Consider the following 22376-nt stretch of genomic DNA (forward strand, 5'->3'; position numbering starts at 1 on the left):
GCCTGAACCTCCCCTGGGGCAACTTGAGGCCATTTCCTCTTGTCCTGTCGCCTGTGACTTGAGAAAAGAGACCGACCCCCACCTCTCTACACCCTCCTTTCAGGCAGTTGGAGAGAGCAATAAGGTCTCCCCTCAGCCTCCTCTTCTCCAGGCTGAACACCCCCAGCTCCCTCAGCCTCTCCTCATAAGACTTGTGCTCCAGACCCCTCACCATCTTTGTCGCCCTTCTCTGGACCCGCTCCAGCACCTCGATGTCTTTTTTATGGTAGGGAGCCCAAAACTGGACACAGTACTCAAGGTGAGGCCTCACCAGTGCCCAGTACAGGGGGACAATCACCTCTCAGGCCCTACTCCCCACGCTGTTCCTGACACAGGCCAGGATGCTGGTGGCTTTCTTGGCCACCTGGGCACACTGCTGGCTCATGTTCAGCCGACAGTCTCTGGGCTCCCTGGGATGGGGGACAAGCCACCACAGAAAGCCAGGACCTGGAAGTGAAGTACCAACTTGCTAAAAAATCCTATTTACACAAAAGAGCTCAGAAAATCTTTCTCAGGGGCTAATATTTACAAATCCAGGGAGCTTCTTCTATAGAAAATGTCCTATTTGGCTATATTTTTTTTTTCTAAATGGATGTAAAAAATGCATTAATCTCTTCTGAAGATGGAGGTGCACGCCCTGCAACACCTCCAAAGCTGCCCATCCACACTGGAAAAAGCTGGGATTATGGAAAAGAGCTGCAGAAAACAACATTAACCTGCAAAACCCCCTCGATCCTCCCCGGGCTCCCCCCAAATTTCTATCTCTAAAGGGATGCTCACGATTTCCACGGCATATTTTCCAGCAGACTGTGAGCATCACCATCAAGACCACCGGACGGCAGGGGCTGGAATATTAGAGAGGCTCAAGAAAACACACCTTACTCTTATTTTAAGGTGGCAGAAATGGAAAAGTTTTGTTTTTCATGGTTTTGACACCATTTCTTTAGCCGGTGCACGCTTTGCTATCTTGGCTTCCAGTTCTTGCTGCTCCTGGACTGGAAGCCACATCGCTGGGGTCCCAAGCGCTGCCAGAGATGCTCCTCCTTACCCCTCTTTATTCAAAAAATAATAGGTAGAGCAAATAATTAAAAAAAAAAAAAAGGAAAAAAAAAAGAAAAATGGAGGGATGGAGGGATTTATCACCAGGAGGGGCAAAGGAAGCTTTGCTTTTGGATGCTCGGTGGACCCCATGGGTGGCAGCAGCGTTGATGAGACCAGAGGATGTATCATGACGAGGTGGCATCATCCAGTGAGGTCCTGTCCTCAAGGCACTGGTATTGTCCCCAGCCAGGCATGGGACAAAGATCCAAAACAATTCTCACCTCTCTCATTCCTCACCCCCAACGTATCCTCTGCCTCCTTAAAAAAGCAGAGATTTCCTGCTGGTGAGAAGAAGAGCATCCCCCATATCCCATGTCCCTGAGTGATGCCAGCAAAGCACAAGCTAATCCCATTTTTCCCTCCTTCCCAAGAAAGGAAAAGAGGTGCTGCCCTCTCCAACGTCCTTCTGCCCAAACCCCAGCTCTGGGCTGACGCTGGCACCTGTGTCTGCTCTGGCCTTGGCTCAGGAGGTGACGTCCCTGGCACCAGCCTGCTCCTCTGCCAGAAGGATGCTTCATCCCCCTGGGGGGATGCAGGATGGGTCCCAGGCAGGGTGATGCATCATGGGGTCTCCACGAGCTTCCCAAAATCCTGTTCTCACAATAAAGGGAACCAGCTAAGGGCAGGCTTGGGGATGGCAGGGTGGCAGGAGGGATCTTCCAACCCCCCAGCATCCCCAAATCCCCACCTCGGGGGCGGCGGAGCCGGATTTATGTCGGAGCAGATGGTCTGGCTGAGTCCCTGGGCTGGCAGGAACGTGCTCCTGCATCCTGGGGTGGGATTTGAGCCTTTTGGGAAAAAAAAAACAGAGCTGGAGCTGACGCCTGTCCAGTCCGCTCTGAGGGCATCTCAATACTGGAGCCCCCCCTCCTACCTCTAGTTCAGCGGGTGGAGGGGGGTCCTCAGGCATTTCCAGGCATTTCCTCCCCTCTCAGTGAATGGATAAATGGATTTTGATGCTATTTTAATTAATTAATTTATTTATTTTTGCTGTGAAAGCCCCCGGGGGGTGGGACCCTGCGTGGCCCTGAGCATCCTCACCCACCAGCAATGGTTGGGTGCAGCTTGAAGCCCACCCCGTTGGGTAGTCGGGCGCCTGGCTCTGGCCCAGAGCTGCAGGCAGGGTGCAGGCAGGGTGCAGGCAGGGTGCAGGCAGGCTGCACAGTCTGCAGTCTCCACCTAGAGCCCAGCAGAGCCTCTGCTCCACAGCAGAAGCAGGCAGAAAGGAACAGGCAGCCAGGGGTGCTCCTGACATTTCCTCCCCACCAGCCTGAGGGAACAAGAAGAACCTCCGCTGAGTCCCACCACCACTGGAAGGTGCCCAGATAGGGCCATCCGTTGGCCAGAAGAGATGATGGGACGCTGAGTACCATCCCTGAGGTCACACCAAGGGAGCCTCTGGGGTTAAGAAGTGCCAGGACAACCGACATGCAACTTATTTACAGAGTGATGGCTATTTTTTCACCGCACACTTGAGCATTGCAATGTAACGGGCACAAGTTGGAACATAAGAGGATCCACTCAAATATGAGGAGAAACTTCTTCACAGTGAGGGTGACAGAGCCCTGGTAGAGGCTGCCCAGGGAGGTTGTGGAGTCCCCTTCTCTGGAGATTTTCAAGACCCGCCTGGATGCAGTCCTGAGTCACATGCTCTGACAAGCTCTAGGCAATCCTGCTTCAGCAGGGGAGTTGGACTAGATGATCTCTATGGTCCCTTCCAACTCTAAAATTCAGTGAAATTCAGTGAAAGATCTTACCAGCACACTGAACTCAACACCTTCTCCATGCAGAGCTGTGAGCGTGGCTGCATTGGATGGACTCCAGCCCCCCAGGGCAGTGGGGACAACCCCTTGGGATCCCCTGTGATGCCCTGTGGCCACCTCCAGCTGCAACTCGGCTTCTCAAAGGGCTGTGAGCCCTGAAAGCCACCCTTGAGCTTGGGCTGAGGACTGATGTTCAGTATAAGCCCGCAATCGATTTAATTTGGGGTCAAGCTCAGCTTTTCCCAGCTTGGAGGGCTCCGTGTGCTTGTGGGGCACAGCTCCTGTCCCCATCCCCTCCTTCCTGGTGGAAAATTGTTGCCTTTTTTTTCCTCGCACTCCATTAAAACCCCAGATCCTGGGTTTTTGCACCCCCTCATCCCACCACCGGCCTGAGGAGGCGATGCCCAACACTCCCTCACCCTTGCCACATTCCTGTCTCATGGAATCATAAAACCATAGAATGGTTTGGGTTGGAAGGGACCTTAAAGACCATCCAGTTCCAACCCCCTGCCCTGGGCAGGGACACCTCCCACCACACCAGGTTGCTCCAACCTGGCCTTGAACATCTCCAGGGATGGGGCAGCCACAGCTGCTCTGTCCAACCTGGGCCAGGGACTCACCACCTTCACCCCAAACAAGTTCTTCCCCACATCTCATCTCAATCTCCTCTCTTTCAGTTTAAAACCCTTCCCCCTCGTCCTATGGCTCCCCTCCCTGATCCAGAGTCCCTCCCCAGCTTTCCTGGAGCCCCTTGAGGGACTGGAAGGGGCTCTAAAGTCTCCCCAGACCCTCCTCTTCTCCAGGCTGAAGAACCCCAACTCTCTCAACGTGTCATGGAAAGGCTGTGAAGGAGCCAGCAGGGCTGCAGGCCCACTCCCCTGGCTCCCTCTCCTGCCCACTGCCCACACTTGCACATGGGGTTACGTCTGGCCCCAGATAATTAAGGGTAAAGAATAAAAAAAAATAAAAAAAATATTGTAATCAGATGGTAAAAATCGAAAATTATTAAACACAATACATGAGAAAAATACGACTATGAACCGACAAAATTATTAAAAATTAAATAATAATAAAAATGCGAGAATAAATAATCTGTTTCAGAATTACAGAGCATTTTCAGAGACACAATTGGGGTCAAGAGCGAGGAAACGGGTCTCCTTCCTGCTCCTCCTTTTCTTGGTGTGTGAGAAAATGAGGGTGCAGGCAGCTGGGGATGCTCCTCAGAGCCACCCTGTCTCCCTCCAAGCCCATATGAATTCTACGTAAATATGTGTGTGGGCATGAATTTAGAATTGTCTTTGAATTCCTTAGGTTTACAGAAAATAAATCGCCTCTGCAAAGCTCCATTTTGTAGGTGAGTCCCACCAGGGTTTACAAAACCAGGACTTGATGATCTCCAGAGGTCCCTTCCAACCCCATATGATTCTATGATTGATTTTATTATTATGATTTTTGATTTTTTTTTTGTACTGTGTCCAGCTCTGGAGTCCTCAGCACAAGAAGGACATGGACCTGTTGGAACAGGTCCAGAGGAGGCCATGAAGATGCTCTGAGGGCTGGAGCCCCTCTGCTGGGAGGACAGGCTGAGAGAGTTGAGGGGGTGGGAGAAACCTGGTCTGGTGGGAGGTGTCCCTGCCCAGGGCAGGGGGGTTGGAACTGGATGATCTTTAAGGTCCCTTCCAACCTGAACCATTCTGTGATCCTATGATTTCTGGCCTTGGGTTTTGCTCCAGGTACCTTGGGACCTCTTCTTTCGTTTAAATGCTACCTATCTTTCAGTGAAGCAACCTCTCTCATGTCTCTAGGGCAATGTCTTTTCCAAGACAAGCAGTACCACGTTTTCTGTGCAGAAACTGGACCATCTCTAATTAAATTAAATTAAAAACTGCCACGGAAATCAGGTTGATGGGTTTTGCAGTCGATGCTGGACATGGTGCACAGGTCAGATGCTCTCCAGACATGCTCGGATCCTCCTGCCATCACTTCTTATCAAACCACAAACAATTCCTCACCAAAGACCCAGATCTTAATCATGTTAAGGGGGAAAAACATATGCCCTTCAGCATTAACCACAGGTATCTTCCATGTCCCAGTTTCGGCAGTGTCCACTCACATTACCACCCTTGGTGTCTTCATCCTCAGAACTCCTACAAAGCAGAAACACCCTGATCTACCAAAAGGAATCAATCAATTCTCCAGTACCTAATGCCACAACATCTACATCCCATGAAGGGGTTCAACCTAGTTTTTCTTCTTCCATCCTCTACCTGGACTGACAACAACAGAGTTTTGGCCACCTTCCTGGTTTAGAACCTCCAGAAGTGGTCACCCCAACAATCTCAAATCCAACTGAGTCCACCGAAACCCGAGTGCAGCCTCTCCCAAAAACCCCGGGATTAATAGAATGGTTTGGGTTGGAAGGGATCTTGAAGATCACCCAGTCCCAACCCCCTGCCATGGGAAGGGACACCTCCCACTAGAGCAGGTTGCTCAAAGCCTCATCCAACCTGGCCTTGAACACCTTAGGGCATGAACTAGGGTGTGCCATAGAGTATCCAGTAGAGTATCCAATAGGGTTTGATGTAGGGTACACCATAGGGTGTCCAATAGAGCATCCAATGGGATATTCTACAGGGTATGCCATAGGGTATCCAATGGCATATTCAATAGGGTATGCCATAGGGTATCCAACAGGATATTCAATAGGGTGTGCTGTAGGGTATGCCATAGGGTATCCAATGGCATACTCAATAGGATATGCTGTAGGTTACCCAGTAGAGTATCCAACAGGATATTCAATAGGGTATGCCATAGGGTATACTGTAGGGTATCCAACAGGATATTAAAGAGGGTATGCTGCAGGGTACGCTGTAGGGTATCCAATAGGATATTCAATTGCGTATGCTATAGGGTATGCTATAGGGTACGCTGTAGGGTATCCAACAGAGTATCCAGCAGGATATTCAATAGGGTATCCAATACAATATTCAATAGGGTATGCTATAGGGTATGCTGTAGGGCACCCAGCAGAGTGTCCAATAGGATATTCAATAGGGTATGCCATAGAGTATGCTGTAGGGTATCCAACAGGGTATCCAATAGGATATTCAATAGGGTATGCTATAGGGTATCCCAATGGATATTCAATAGGGCATGCCATAGGGTATGCTGTAGGGTATCCAATAGAGTATCCAATAGGATATTCAATAGAGTATGCCATAGGGTGTGCCATAGGTTATCCAATGGCAGTATGCTGTAGGGTATCCAACAGAGTATCCAATAGGATATTCAATAGGGAATACAACAGGATATTTAATAGGGTATGCTGTAGGGTATCCAATAGAGTATCCAATAAGATATTCAATAGGGTATGCTGTAGGGTATCCCAATGGATATTCAATAGGGTATGCCATAGGGTATGCTTTAGGGTATCCAATAGAGTATCCAATAAGATATTCAATAGGGTATGCTGTAGGGAATACAACAGGATATTTAATAGGGTATGCTGTAGGGTATCCAATAGAGTATCCAACGGGATATTCAATAGGGTATGCTATAGGGCATCCCAATGGATATTCAATCGGGTATGCCATAGGGTATGCTGTAGGGTATCCAACAGAGTATCCAACGGGATATTCAATAGGGTATGCCAGAGGGTATGCCGTAGGGTATCCAACAGGGCATGCACCAGAAATAGCCTTTCTCCATCGGCACCGAGGCGTTTCCAAGCGCGGGGACGCGGCGGGAGCTGGCTCTGGCTACGGGCCGGCGTGCCCTGCCTCGGGGGCTCTGCGTCGAGATGTGCATTTCGTGGCGGTGTGGGGTTGGGTTGGGTTGGTGGTGGTGTGTGGTTTTTTTTTTTTTTATTTTTTATTAAAAGAAGGTATCAGCCTTCTGTTTGATGTGCTGTTGGCCGCGGTTGCTAAGGGGAGCAGTGTACAATTACAGCCCCAGTGATGTCCACTCTAATAATACCCTTGGCCCTGCATAGCTCAGATGCAGACACAGCTCTGCTATAAAGAGCACGGCCGTTTCCACAGAGGAACACGCCAACTTATGTTACACGCGAAGGGTTTGGGGCACGTTGCTTAACACACATCCCCCTCCCCCTGAAAAAACCCCCCCAAAAAAAAGCAACTCAGCCTGGACGTGCCAGTGAGTGAAACTATGACCAGCAAAAACCTCTTTCAGGAGACTTCCTCTCAATTTATTAATTAAGAAGGAAGTTCTAGAAGGGGGACGGATGTGTCCACCAAGATGTTCTTGCTCCATCCTCCCAAGCTCCCTGGGATCGTTTCAGCCAGGTCCACCCCAAGGGCTTGCACAGCCCAAACTAGCTCCTTGTACAAAACTCAATGAGCAGAAAATCAAACCCAATTAACCCCCACCCAGTGCCAAGTCCCCGTGTGGCACCATCTCCCTGAGCTTGACCAGTCACCCACCCCAGGACTCCCCTTTCCGCATCTCCCTTCCGCATCCCAGAGCCTTGGCCAAGATTTGGGACCAAAACAAAGAACTAGGGATAAATTCAAACCCAAATTCTCCCCAACAGATCCCTTTAGAGCCTGAAATGGTGCAACCCTGGCCGGGGGGATGCTCTGCAGAGGAAGATGCTGGCAGGGAGGGGGGTGACCTGATGGCCTTCTCGCGCCGCGGCGCCGGCATCTGTTTTGGGATCGAAACAAGTCCCTTTAGTTAAGCTGCAAAGAGGTGCACCCCGAGTGTGAGCACCTTGTCAAAGAGCTGAAAATATAAGAGGAGCCAGGTTAAAAGGAGAGGTTTTTGCCTATTCCACAGGAAAAATCCTTGCTGGATATAGGGATGCTGTCTATAGGTACTGGGATGCTGGTGGGGGGTGGCTCAAGGGGTTAATAGATTCATTTAGGAGATCCCCCGGTGGGGCTGAGCCGTTGCCATCGCAGTCCCGAGAGAAAGGGACAAACAAGCCCCTACAAAACAGGAGCATCTGCCGGGAGCAGATGGGGGGTGAGGGGGGGGGGTCCAGCCCCAGGCGCCAGCAGAGCAAGGGGAGGGAAGGGGGGGGGGGATCACGTTGATCCCGATTTATCACACCCCGGCAGAGTAATTCCCCAGCTCGCCGGTGGCCGGGGATCAGATTAGTCTGAAAGGTGCTAGAGAGACATAAATCCAGCTCTGGAGCAAGCATTTTATTATTTTTTTTTCTTTTTAATTAATGGTAAATATTACAAGGTGATCTTAAAGGTCCCTTCCAACCTAGATAATTCTATGTTTCTATCATTCTAAATTATCTAAAAATGGCTGATGGAAAATATCTGACGGTGGAGGGGCCGGGACTGGAAGTGAGGAATGTTGTATCATCAACCATATATATCAATATATCTTATTGATATATGAATACATGAGATGAAATCTGTATTATTCCCAAAAAATCCATATATTATCCAATAGAGCACACTCCTATTGATAATATATCATCAAGCAACACCATCAACCCCGTTATTTCACATCAAGACAACCACGATGAGTATTTTGGGCTTCAAACCCAGGTCTTTCTCCAGTCAGGGGTATCAAGCCTGAACCTATCACCAAAATTCCCAGTTTACGGCTCGACCAAAGCATTTGTGGGTGTCTATTTTTGTCAGTTAGGTTGACGGTTGGACAAGATGATCTTTAAGGTCCCTTCCAACCTAGAAGATTCTGTGATTCTGTGATTCCATGAATCTGCATGAATGCATCCCATGATTTTGGCTGGAAAAAGAAACCGCGCTTGGAGACAGTCAAAATCCTCTTCTATCAGAAAGGAAACGTTAAATTATTTAATTTCACACAGCACTTTGCTTTTGACCTGCAGTGATCTGTCACCTTTTGTCCCCTCGAGACATTTTTAATAGATGTGCAATTTGGGGCTGAGCAAATCCCTTTGGCATATTTTTTTCTACCCTTGAACTCGGTCTCACCCGCACCCCCCTGCTCAGTCTTTGCATTTCGTTTCTTCCCGGCTTTCCATGATGGACATCGTGGTCCCATCACGCTGAGACTGGTTGCGTGTTCCTGGAAAGCACTTTGGGACTCTCTGGAGATATGAGATGTATTATTTATCTTTCATTCATGCTACGAAGAGCTGAATGTGAAGCCAGTTATCATTGCACGTGATGCTGCAGTAGAAGTAGGTCTACTGGGTCTTGTTTGGAGGGGTGGAAATGCTGGGACAGGAGAAGAAAACAAGTTGGAAGAGTATTCCCTAACCCAGAAGGACTTCCATCACCCTCAGTTTTTGGATAACACCCTGCTGCTCCATGGCAATTGCTTCTGGACTTTCTTTTGGATTTCTTAGCATCGCTCAGCCAAATGGGAGAAGATACAAGAATGACCTGGCATGGAAAAAAGCGGGACGCACGGAGGGTTTAGAGCTCCCTCCACTCCCTTGCTGCTAAATCTGGGACTGATACTGATGGCAATTAATCTCCTCCTGCTTTATAATACCTTTGGAAATAAAGCAATAGGGAAAAAAATCACTGCCTAGGACACACAATGGGCAGATGTGTCTGCTGCCCAAGGACTGGTGGACGAGAAGCTCAACATGAGCTGGCATCGTGTGTTGGCAGCCCAGAAAGCCAACCCCATCCTGGGCTGCATCCCCAGCAGCGTGGCCAGCAGGGCCAGGGGGGGATTCTGCCCCTCTGCTCCACTCTGGGGAGACCCCCCTGCAGGGCTGCCTCCAGCTCTGGGGCCACCAACAGCAGAAGGACGTGGACCTGATGGAGAGGGGCCAGAGGAGGCCACAAAGATGCTCCAAGGGCTGGAGCTCCTCTGCTGTGAGGACAGGCTGAGAGAGTTGGGGGGGTTCAGCCTGGAGAAGAGAAGGCTCCGGGGAGACCTTAGAGCCCCTTCCAGTCCCTCAAGGGGCTCCAGGAGAGATGGGGAGGGACTCTGGATCAGGGAGGGGAGCCATGGGACGAGGGGGAAAGGTTTAAACTGAAAGAGGGGAGATTAAGATGAGATGTGGGGAAGAACTTCTTTGGTGTGAGGGTGGTGAGAGCCTGGCCCAGGTTGCCCCAAGAAGCTGTGGCTGCCCCATCGCTGGAGGGGTTCAAAACCAGGTTGGATGGGGCTTGGAGCCAACTGGTCTGGTGGGAGGTGTCCCTGCCTGTAGTAGAGGGATGGTAAAAGATGATCTTCATGGTCCCTTCCAACCTGATTTTATCACTGATTTTGTGATACAGTGACTTTGCAGGGGAGTGGAGAAGGAGGGGGCACAGGGAGAGGTGCTGGGTTTGATCCAAGCCCAGAGCAATGAGAGAAGCAAAACCGGACCAGTGACTTCGCAAAATTATCTTATGGTATGTTAAATATTGATTTACGTTATTTTATTTTTCCCTAATTTATATTATTTAGTTTTCCCTGCTTGCTCTGTCGCCTGAAAGCCAACCCAGCCCACACAAGGTACCGACAGCCAGACCCAGCATTCAAGGGATGACCCCCAACAAGACCAAGAAGGGCAAGAAGACCATGTCAAAACCTGGAGTGACCTTGTGCACTAAACATGTGGAGAACAGAGAAATGAAAGGAGAGCTTTGGACCTGCCTCAGATGACACGTGTGCGTGAAGGAACGGCCAAATGGAAACGCATATTAAATTAAGGATGGAAATTCATGGTTTCAGCCTTGGATGTCCCATTACCAGAGAAGCAGAAAGATGGAGGTCCATGTGACACCCTCCCCCGAAAGCAACCCTCTTTTTGATGGTGGCACTACAGTAAAACTCACCCCCCCCAGCAGATCGAGGGCAGTTGAGGACAGTCCTGTTTCCCAATCATCCATCGTTAGCATGGACCATTTAACAGAGCCACTGCTTTTTTCTCCAACCCCTCAATCTGCTGTTGCTGACAGTTTTGGAGCAGAACAATCAACCAGTGCTGAGTAATTACCCGGAATAATTAGCAAATACAGCAATTATTTAAGTTTGGGTTGCAATCAGAAACCAGGAGCGAGCCCTTCAACCAGGTGAAGCCACAACCAAGAACCTACTCAGGGACCATGACTTGACCTGACGGAGACAGACTTCAGCCAAAAAGACCTTCCGCTGTAAGACCCTCCATGTCCACTTCTCTTCATGCCAGGGGGATGCTGCCACAAGCAAGCCACCCATTTCACAGATGGGCCCTGGTGTGAGATACCATAATTCCACATCCAGCTCAAGAAATGGGACTGAAGAGCAACTTGACAATGTCCCCAGTGCCACGTTATCTATGGGAACCACTAAAGATTTCACAGACAGAATTAGCAGGTACATTTCTGTTGTCCTCTCACCAACCAAAATGAATTTGGTAACAGTTCAGCTCCTGACCAAATGCATGGTAAGATCAGGTGGGGTGAAGCCGCCGGCATCTACCCAACTAATTTTATCTCATTACCTGCAACATGTTGAGGAGCAGACTCCGGAATTTGGTTCCTTCCACCATGAAAAGGGCCATTTTATCACAGAGCTTGGCTGCCGTGGAAGCAAAGCTGCGGTCCGTCACCGCTTTCTGGTAAATGGTTTTGACTATCTCCCCCAGCATCTCCTCAGAGTTGGTAGAGTTCTGGGCTTCCTCCATAAAGGTGGTGAGCTTGGAGTCAACGTCACTGCTGTTGTTCCTCATGCTGTTGAGGATTTCAATTAATTTGTCCATTTTGTTCTTTTCAGGATTGGTGGTTTCCACCGTGACTTCGTCCTGGTCCGTGAAAAGGGAAAGACAAGGCATCTGTTACACAAGGAGAAAACAGATATATCAGCCCTTGTCCTTCTGCAAACAGCAAAGGGGGAAAGGGATTGGGGAGACATATAAACAGAGAGAGAAAAATCAAAGCATCATTTAAAGCATTGAAAACCACAAGTGAATGAGTCCCGCCCCAGAAATGTTCTCTTTCTCCATTTCCCACAGCACTTAATCCCAGAGTCCTCCCCCTCGGCTCAAGAAGAAGATGTCCTTGATGGTCCTCAGCCAGGATGCCAAGGTCAGACCACTCTCGACTGCCTTTGGCATCTTGGATGGGGTTCTGTCTGCACCATGGTGACAACGGCCATTTTTTGGTCTCTATTTTGAAAGTGCTCTGATGTTTGCAAAAATATCTACTTTTTAAATACATATTTAACGTTCTAAATTGAGATGGAAGGTGTCACGTGATCCCGGCATTAGAAAAACTCTTCACTTTGCCATCTCTTGACTGTGACACTTCTCGCTTCGCTTCACTGCCCTAGAATTTATTGCTTCTTTTCAATATTTAATTATGCATTTGTCCCTTTCCCCCAGCATACAGCACACAACCTGCTTATTATGGTCTGCTCCCTTCCCTTCTCCTCCTTCATTCTTAAAATGTTCTATACAATACAAACCTGTAACAATTTTTTTGGACGTCCCCAACGCCAACAAGCAGTTGGAATTGTCCAAAACACCCATCAAGAGACCGGTTGCATTGACTACACCCACCCAAGAGTGGGTGCTTATGTGTTGTGTTTCTTATAAGACTATAAATTCACAGGGCAGGCGTTAAAATGAATACTCTGAAAGTCTCTGCGATACTCCCATTGCTTTAAAGAACATAAAAATAACTTACAAAATCTCTTCCTCCCCCTCACGCCACATACATAAATAGTAAATGCACATGCATCCAAAGGTATACATTTCTAACATGCCCTCCATTGGAATTGTATATGTTCAGGTTATTTTTGCTACGTATTTTGGAAATCTCATTGGAGATACCCCCACGGGTGCATTTTCCAGTCAGACAAAAGAATCTCCAGAGAAAGAATCCGAGTTTCACAGGGGGCAAATGCAGATATCATCTCCGAATTCCTCACAAATCTGCGGCTGAATATTGTTTCCAAAAAGGATTTCTCCTCCGTCACTTGCATGCAATAGTTTTGTTATTGTTGGGTTGTTGGAAGGAAGGGGGAGAGATAAGGGCATTTCGATTCATTGCTGAGATAAATGGATATCAACTTTTAAGTAGCTGACTCCGACTATTCAGCGCTCAAAAGCCAAAGCTCTACAATTGTGGAGACAATTTGCCTTTTTTAGACTTCCTTGAAAAGCAGATGAGCTCTGCAGACCAGGAGGAAGTCAGTTTGGATCCCCCATTGGAGAAGCAGCACCCACGTTGCAGCTCATGTGTCCACCAGCCTTCCCCAAGGGCCTTTTTATGGGTAAGGGGGAGAGTTCCCAGTCCTTCTTGGAGAAGGACATGGACCTGTTGGAACGGGTCCAGTGGAGGGCTACAAAAATGATCAGAGAGCTGGAACACCTCTCCTATGAAGACGGGCTGAGAGAGTTGGGGTCGTTCAGCCTGGAGAAGAGAAGGCTCCAGGAAGCCATTTAGATGAGATCTCAGGAAGAACTTCTTTGGTGTGAGGGTGGTGAGAGCCTGGCCCAGGTTGCCCAGAGAAGTTGTGAATGCCCCATACCTGGAGAGGTTCAAGGCCAGATAGAATAGGACTTTGACCAACCTGGTGTGGTGGGAGGTGTCCCTGCCCATGACAGAGGGGTTGGAACTTGATGATCTTTAAGGTCCTTTCCAATTCTAACCATTCTATCATTCTAGCAAGTGCTAGAACTCAAGCAAGTAGCAACCTCAACCAAGAAGTCAAGCTAAGAACCTTAGTGCTGTGTTGATAAAAGGCCTCCTGAGGAAGCCCAAAGACACTTCAAGAGAAGTGTTGACACTGGGAAACTAAGGTAAGTTGGGGGCCTTCATGGAAAGCTCCCTTGAGCCCACCCAACCCTTTGTATGGAGAATGGCCAACAGTCAGACTCTTGGAAAAAAATAAGAAATAATACCTTTTCTTTTAGCCTCCTCCGCAGCCTGTCTTTGGAAGACTGAAGCAAATTGATCTTGGGTCTTTCCCCAATGCGCTCGTGAATACTGTCTTTCCTCTTGGTCTCTGGCTCCTGGATGTACTGCTGAGACTGTTTCTCCACAGCCTCCGGGCCTCGGTGTGTCTCCACGGGAATATGCACCGTGCAGACAGAGGTGTCCTCGATTTTCAAATTCTCAGTCTCTTTGGCGTTTCTGTGCGTTTCTTTGTCGTTAGGTGAGTGTTTCTGGTTGTGGTGCCATCTCCGGTTCTGGCTGTAGCCGTGGTGGCCCGTCCTGCCTGAGGAGTGAGGGGCCTGGCCTCCTTGGTAGAGTTTCTGGTGGTCCCTGTTGTGTTTGGTGCCACCTTGCTGATGATCTGCGTGCTGTTGAGGCTTGTTCCCACCGGGAAGTCTCTGCTGTCTCCTGGAAAGTCAAAGGAAGTTGTTAGTACACCCTTTCCTGCACAGTCCTGTTTGGTCAACACATCTTCTGTCCCACCAAAGACCCTGACCCTTGGTGGGTGGGCTCTGTGGGTCTCCCCACCACAAAAGGGGAGCCCATTTCTTGGTATCTAACACAACCTAGTACCAAATCATGTCTCAACCTCTTTTGATAACAGGCATATGCCAGCTGCAAATTATCATGGAGGGTTAGACAACGTGTCTTTGATTCCCAGGGATATCTCTCCCAGGTTTCTGTGTTGCTTCCACATTAAACCAGGGAAGACATGGCTAGTCCAAGCAATGGGAAGTCAGGCAGGCGAGAAATACCAGGAGATACTTTTTCCTGAAGATCTAAAGAACTCCTGATATACCTGGCCTGCAGCACTGCTTGCTCCTCTTACTTGTCACCTCTGCTGTACCAACACGTCATTGGTTTGCAGAGCATCATTTTAAGTGGATTGGGAATTTCTAAGAGAACAAAAAAAAGCTAAAAAGCAAATTACCAAGTAAAAGAGGTGCCCACACCAAATGGTTTTGTTTAGCTTTTCTTTATGCATGTCCTTCGTCATTGCTACACTGGAGGAAGAGAAGTACATGGATGAAGAAGCTGAGGACCACATGTGGCTCTGGCAGCCTGGGGAGCCAAGACCATCACCTCTGGATAGGAGGCTGGGTGAATATGGCTCCAAATGGGTAACATGGAAATTCAACAGGCACAAAGAGGAGGAATTGCCCACAAATGTTTTGCTCAAGAGGCTACAGCGGCTCAAAAGGGGTGAGCAAGCCCCTGTGTAACCTGTAGCTGAGATCCAGATCCCCAAAAAACAATAGTTGAATGGAAGAAATCATAGACTGGTTTGGGTTGGAAGGGATCTGAAAGACAATCCAGTTCCAACCCCCTGCCCTGGGCAGGGACACCTCCCACCAGACCAGATTGCTCCAAGCCCCCTCCAACCTGGCCTTGAACACCTCCAGGGATGGGGCAGCCACAGCTTCTCTGGGCAACCTGGGCCAGGGCCTCACCACCCTCACACCAAAGAAGTTCTTCCCCAGATCTCATCTCAATCTCCCCTCTTCCAGTTTGAAGCCATTTCCCCTCACCCTATGGCTCCATTCCCAGATCAAGAGTCCCTCCCCATCTCTCCTGGAGCCCCTTGAGGGACTGGAAGGGGCTCTAAGGTCTCCCCAGAGCCTTCTCCTCCCATCATTGAGGATGCAATTAAGATAGAGCTGGAGATGCATCCATGGAGAAGGCCTCCATTAAGATGGTGATGGAGATGAGTTGCCTTCACCCGGGTGGGCACAGGGTTACCCCTCACCGTGGTGGCAGCTCCCTGCCTGTTTGCTGCCTCTTTAACTCTCAGTAATGGCTCTGAGACCACAGGAGATGCTTTAACTCCCGGCTCCTTCCAAGGCTGAAACAGGGAAACAACCATAAGCTCTGCGGTGACCACACCGCTCTGCACCCACCGTAATTCCCCCGCTCAGCCTCACCCCTTACCCCAAACCCCCTCCTCCATTTGGATAAAGAGCAGGGTTTATTTAAAATACCAATTAATTTTATTTTCATCATCTCCACCACTCGGCCGCAGCACGTTGGGCCGAAGGAAGGGGCCATTCACAAATACATTTCAATGGTCAGCGGTTAAATGCTCTCCAGCCCCGCCTGCCAAAGCCATCTGCCCATCAAATCTGTGTTCCTTGGCATCCCCAGGAGTTCAAAAACCTATTTTCCGAGGCCAACTGGCTCTTCACCATCAAGAAGGAGGGCTCGTGTTTGGCCAACGCGGGACGAAGAGCCTTGTTCGTGGTGGCAAGTGGAAGGAATTCGCGTTTAGTCTCAGACCACTGGATCCGGTTTTCTGAGATGTTCAACATGTTTTTTTTTTTTTTTTTTATTATTATTCTTTTTTACAAGCTGAGTGGCAGGGAATGAAAAAAAAAAATAATATAATAATATAAGGAGACGGGGGGAAGCTTTCCTGTTTGCCGGAGCTTACGAGCATTTTATGAGGACAGATTCTCCACATCAAGTTTTCCTGGCATTTCTTTGTTTCCTCTCAGTAACGCAATCCCACAAACCGCTTTGTGAAGGGGCATGTCAAAATAAAAGCTAGTGAAAAACTTTACCTAAGACAAAACCCTCACGCGCTTCAGGGTTTTTTTTGCCAAAATAATTCAGCCTTTGCTTTCTGTGATTTTTCCTCTTTTCTCCATCACTTGGATTTAACCGTTTGGGTGCAATTTAAGCAGGATGCTACTGTATTTAAAGTCGCACAGGATGCACAGAAATGGGAAAAGCTTCAAAAAAACACAGCTTTAATTTAAGCAGGGGTAAGGCAAACCGCCTGGAAATGAGCTGGGAACCAACCTCCTGCAAGAAACGCAAGCAGGGACCTTTTATTTTTTTCCTAAAGACATAATGATGTTCTAAACCAAACTCTTTTCTGTTTGAAAGAATAATAATAACAATAAAAAAAAAGGTTGAAGATTAAAAAAAAAAAATCCAATGTGGAATGTGTAAAATGGTTGGGTTTGGGGGGTTTTTGTAATAAGAGGGGGGAGAGGAAGGGCAGCTGTGTCCCCAGAAAGGCCAGAGAAAAGGTGACATCCCCACGGCGAGGGGTCGAGCAAACACAGACCGAAGCTCTGGAAGACACTGCCCACAGGATGGAAAACACCAGAGTTAAACAAGCGAGGGAAAAATAAAAAAAAATAATAAAAAAAAATAATTGCAAAGAAATAAAAGGCAAAGGAAGGAGAATGGCAAACAAGAAGCAGCGTCCGTGACTTGGCAGCAGGCAGGGGTCTAGAGGAGCATCCAGCATTCAGGCAAGGACTTGTTGTGGGCTTTTATCTTCCCAACACCCCAGCGAAGGAGAGAAGCCAAGAAGAAATAGGACTCTGCGGCGAAGAAGAGCCAAAGCCGGGAGAACGGAGCCCAGATCTTAAAAGTTTTTTTTTTCACTGCATCACAAAGCCGGGGAGATTGAGATGTCCTCTCCCTGAGGAGAAGGACTTCGGGGGTGTTGGCGGTTGAGAAGCTCAACACGCCTTGGCAACATGCAATGGAGCCCAGAAAGCCACCCGCAAACTTGGCTGCATCCCCAGCAGCGTGGCCAGCAGGGCCGGGGGGGGATTCTGCCCCTCTGCTCCACTCTGGGGAGACCCCCCTGCAGGGCTGCCTCCAGCTCTGGGGCCACCAACAGCAGAAGGAAGGGGACCTGTTGTAGTGGGCCCAGAGGAGGCCACAAAGATGCTCCAAGGGCTGGAGCCCCTCTGCTGTGAGGACAGGCTGAGAGAGGCGGGGGGGTTCAGCCTGGAGAAGAGAAGGCTCCAGGGAGACCTTAGAGCCCCTTCCAGTCCCTCAAGGGGCTCCAGGAAAGCTGGGGAGGGACTCTGGATCAGGGAGGGGAGCCATAGGATGAGTGACACTGAGGGTTTGACACTAAAAGAGGGGAGATTGAGATGAGATTTGGGGAAGAACTTCTTTGCTGTGAGGGTGGTGAGAGCCTGGCCCAGGTTGCCCAGAGAAGCTGTGGCTGCCCCATCCCTGGAGGGGTTCAAGGCCAGGTTGGACAGTGCTTTGGCCAAGCCAGTCTAGTAGGAGGTGTTCCTGCCCATGGCAGGGGGTTGGAACTTGATGATCTTTACGGTTCCTTTCAACCCAAACCATTTTGTTTGGTCTCAGGTGTGACTGAAATGCTGGGGAGATGAAGAACCCTAGGAAGGGGCAAGATAGGGACTAGGTCACCCCACCGCTCATACCCACTGTGGGTTGAGTTGATGGAAACAACCTTGTGCTTGCTCGAGGGCAGAAGAGCCGAGATGGTGGCTTGGGGTGACCATGTAGGAACCCAAAAGCACTTCCCACAGTTTTGGGCCTGCAATGCCAAAGGGAGGAACAGCTGAAGCTTGAATCACACAGTGAAATTTCTGAAAAAGGGAAGAATTCACCCCAGAAAAATTCCACAGCTACTGGGAAATCCTTCCTGTGTCCCCTGTCCCTGTCTGCTCACCCTTTCCTGTAAGGACATGACACCTTGCAGAGGACCCCAGTTCAACTTCAAGAGAAATTACATTGACAGCACAATGGTCTCTTAATTCTTGACTCCGTTTTACGTTCAATAACTATTTGCACTTCAAAGGCCAAATTCTGATTCAGCTCAGAACTCCCCCTGACTCCAGTGGGACGTGGGATTTGGCCGTCGGTCAACGTGGAAACCAAAGAGACATTCAGAGTCACAAGGCAACTGGAGAAGCACTAAAAACCAAGAGGAGACAGTCCAGGGTTGGCCAAGCTGGAAATAAGGATGGTATCGCTTCTGCTGTCCTTTCTCCACTGATTTTTAAAATTATTATTATTATTTAATTAACTAAACGAGATACCTTTCAACAGACAAATGTCCACCCTGTCGGAGGAGCCTACGTAAACAAATCTAAGGCTTCAGCTGTCTCGGTGATTATCAGCCTACGTGCTCCGAAATCTGGGATTCCTGCAAGTTTTTACTGCATCGTTTGGTCCCGAGGAAAAGGGCTGGAAGGCACAAGGCTGGGGAAAATAACTCCAGACACGTGGACAGCTGTGGTCTACAACACAGTTGCTCCGTCCCGTCAGCCCTGCTCGTATCCCCCCCGAGCGAGATAAGTCCTCTGAGAGCCCCCACCATTTGTCTGGCATGTGGAGAGCTGGAGGACAACGCGGGGTTACATTCTCCTGGTGGCTGTGGGGAGATTTGGGTAGGAAATCCCTGAAAATACCAAGAAGTATGGAGCTACATCCTCCAATGGAGCCATCTCCAATGGCACTTGAGACATTTACCCCATGGTGCAGAGCATCCATCCGGCCAAACAGACTGAGATCCCATCTGTGGGTTCAGGAACTGGGTGCTCTGGACATCCTGGCTTTGTTTTTTGAAGAACCTTCCTGGACACCACTCTTGCCCTCAGTCCCAGACAACTCTCCCATGGGACAAACCCTCCTGAGCACACTAAGCTCCTCAGAGGAGAGGGATGTTGGTTTTGTCCTGCTTTCATGCAGAGTCTGATACCTGGTGGGGCATGTCCAGGGCCACCCAGCAATTAACAACTAATATGGACTTGCAACCACTCGGGCAAGAAGTTGAGAAGAAAGAGCTGTGCCATGGCCAAGGTCAAACCTTCTGCACCCCCTTCATCCTTGTGGTGCTTGAATAAAAACATTCCTCACTGCATTTTGCAGACAGAGAGTTTCTCTCCATCCTTTCTTCTGCCCAGGTAGGATCTCATCTCTATGCCAGGGTCATATGATGCTAAGTCTCAGGAGTATCTCACAATCAGCTTTGCTATTACTATGCCTGTAATTAATTAGCAATTGTCGTTAAAAGGGATAGATTAACACCTGCTGCAGAAATGAACTCTGTGGGACCTTCCACCTCCATGAGGAGCACAGATCCCACTTATTCATGGCATCTCCCAAAGCTGGAGGAGGAGAACACCCCCAAAACACACAGTGATGGCAATGGCAAACGGAGGAGTAGTGGAGCTGGCTCTATCAGATGAAGGGCCACCTCTCTCCACCTTCTTTTTGAAAATTCCACCATAATTTTCCACTGAGAGGGAGGGAAATGAAATAAAACTCTTAAAGTCACCCCTGAAAGAGCTAAATTCAAGGAGATGGACAGCAATGGGGTTCTTCCCTGCTGTACTAGTTACCTGCCCAGGATACTCAGTCTGAAAAGGGCAGCAAAGTTCTCTGGAACATCCCCTGAACAAACCAACTTCTCCAGGCACAGCCTTTCTGAACGAAACATATTCCAGCCAGACCAGTTCCTTCACTTTGCATGATGCAGCTCCATGAATAACTGGACTGGGACTTTCGAGCAGGCGCTGCTGGAGGAGTTTGGGCACAGCAGGTCCATGCTGCGGTCCAAAACGCCCATCATCGCCAGCTTTGGGCACCTAAGGGACATTGTGGTCCAAACTGGAGGGCCTGAAGGATCCCAGTTAGGAGCTGGTGGAATTTTACAGCAGCCAAAAGTGGTCCTGGAGGTCTAATTCTGCTCTGGGAGGTTGGTGGGAATATTGCTCGTAATATAATGAGGAGAAAGGTCTGAATTTCGATTCTAGAGGCCTCACTCCCCCCAAAAGTATTCTTGACCAAGCCTACGTCCATCAAAGGCATCCTGATGTCTTACGTCCATGTAGAACGACCACTCAGTGTTGCTTTGGGAGCACCACAGCCCAACCACGGCCGTTTTCTACCCTCTCTACGATGGAGAGTGGGAAACAACCAAACAAGCTTGACGGTTCCACACAATTTAATCAAAAGACCTCAAAGCCCCACAGGAAAGCAACAACCACCAGCTCCGAGGACGAAGAGCGCAAGACTTGTGTTGTGTTTTCCCTTTGGCTTTCTCTCTCAAACTGGTTTCGCTTGGCTCCAGTTTCATTTTTGTTTGCATTTTTCTCAGATGAGAAGGGAACAAGATGTCATGTTCGCTCCTGAAAACAAAAATGAAATTATTCACACTTCTTTTATGCCTTTCCGGTCCTAAGGGGTAAAGTCCACCCCGATCGCCAGGCCCAGCCCGTGAGTCTGGATGGACACGGCATTCTGGAGGCATAGGGAATCCACCTGTCAAAATGGTGATGATCAGGACCTGAAATCATCTTTGGACAGTTGAGACACACGGGGTGCTTTAGGTCTTACACGTACGCGTCCCTGAAAATATACAACAAACTCTAGAAGGAAAGAAGAGCCAACAAAAACAACACTATGAGGGTAGAGATGTTTTTGATGAGGCTCCCAGCATCTGGCTGCTAGGAAAAGCGTTATGAAACCTTCACGTGAGCTGTCTACCTGGGAACAAATCCTCTCGTCATCGCCTTGGTCTTGGGGTGCAGCCGCTGCAGACAACCCTCCCCTGGGCCTGGACACCATGTTTGTCTTTGTTTGCTAGAGATGACTTCGTTTGACCCTTACAACACAATCAGACTCACTATAAACCAGCAGGGTAGCAATGGTTTTCATGGTGAGGGTGATGAAACCCAGGCCCAGGTTGCCCAGAGAGATGGGAGATGCTCCATCTCTGGAAATATTCAAGGTCAGGTTGGATGGGGCTCTGAACAACCTGATCTAGTTGAAGATGTCCCTGCTCATGGTAGGGAGGCTGGACTAGATGACCTTTAATCATAGAATGGTTCGCGTTGGAAGGGACCTTAAAGATCATCAAGTTCCAACCCCCTGCCATGGGCAGAGACACCTCCCACCAGACCAGGTTGCTTCAAGCCCCCTCCAACCTGGCCTTGAACCCTTCCAGGGATGGGGCAGCCACAGTTTCTCTGGGCAACCTGGGCCAGGCTCTCACCACCCTCACACCAAAGAAGTTCTTCCCCACATCTCATCTCCATCTCCCCTCTTTAAGTTTAAAACGTCTCATCCTATGGCTCCCCTCCCTGATCCAGAGTCCCTCCCCAGCTTTCCTGGAGCCCCTTGAGGGACTGGAAGGGGCTCTAAGGTCTCCCTGGAGCCTTCTCTTCTCCAGGCTGAACCCCCCCAACTCTCTCAGCCTGTCCTCCCAGCAGAGGGGCTCCAGTCCTTGCAGCATCTCCGTGATCTCCTTTGGCCCTGCTCCAACAGGTCCATATCCTTATGTTGGGGACTCTGTGGTCCCCAACATAAAGGTCCCCAACTTTAAGGGTCCCTTCCAACCTAAACCATTGTATGACGCGATGATTGAAGGGCTTCACACAGCAACACCCAAGGTGCTCATGCAGTAACCCATCCGAAAAATGGGTGACACCAAGCACGGTTCACCATGGGATGCACTACCTTCTCCTTTGCCATGCTGGTTGATTTGGCCTTCCCAAGCACAGTAAGAGGCCTCATTTCTCCCTGTGCCTTCCTGCAGCATCACTTCACACCATCAGTGTCCACTATTTCCCACACCACAGTGATGGACACTCACAGGACCACCAGATGAGCACCCAGTCTGCAGACAGGAGCAGGGACAGCGCTGCTGGGCTGAAAGGACACGGCCCCAAGTCCATCAGCAAAGACCCAGCCAAGCATTGAAGAGCAAACGTGTCTCCTGCCGAAGTCCAATGAAAAGTCCTCCCATACTGCAACGCCTGGCCGCACAGGCTGCCTGAGTCAGCTTATTTTCTTCTAAGCTTCATGGAAATGAATCTTTGGGAGGAATTTAAGGAGCTGTTTTGCAACACCAGCTTGG

The 22376-nt window shown here is 49.3% G+C and overlaps 1 protein-coding gene across 3 annotated transcripts in view; it reads right to left on the reverse strand.

Annotated features, from left to right (window-relative positions):
- Positions 1 to 22376, reverse strand: part of CTIF (CBP80/20-dependent translation initiation factor) — a 153554-nt gene that overhangs the window by 35371 nt on the left and 95807 nt on the right. For 2 of the 3 annotated variants that reach the window (XM_014960810.1, XM_014960812.1), the window contains 2 exons: positions 13702 to 14143; positions 11299 to 11628 (listed from right to left, as the gene is read on the reverse strand). In XM_014960810.1, coding sequence (XP_014816296.1) covers positions 11299 to 11628; positions 13702 to 14143 — 772 coding nt within the window. The remainder of the gene's footprint in view (positions 1 to 11298; positions 11629 to 13701; positions 14144 to 22376) is intronic. The other variant, XM_014960811.1, reaches the window with a different exon arrangement.

The sequence above is a fragment of the Calidris pugnax genome, unplaced genomic scaffold (assembly GCF_001431845.1).
Source record: "Calidris pugnax isolate Ruff unplaced genomic scaffold, ASM143184v1 scaffold150, whole genome shotgun sequence".
Classification (NCBI taxonomy): Eukaryota; Metazoa; Chordata; class Aves; order Charadriiformes; family Scolopacidae; genus Calidris; species Calidris pugnax.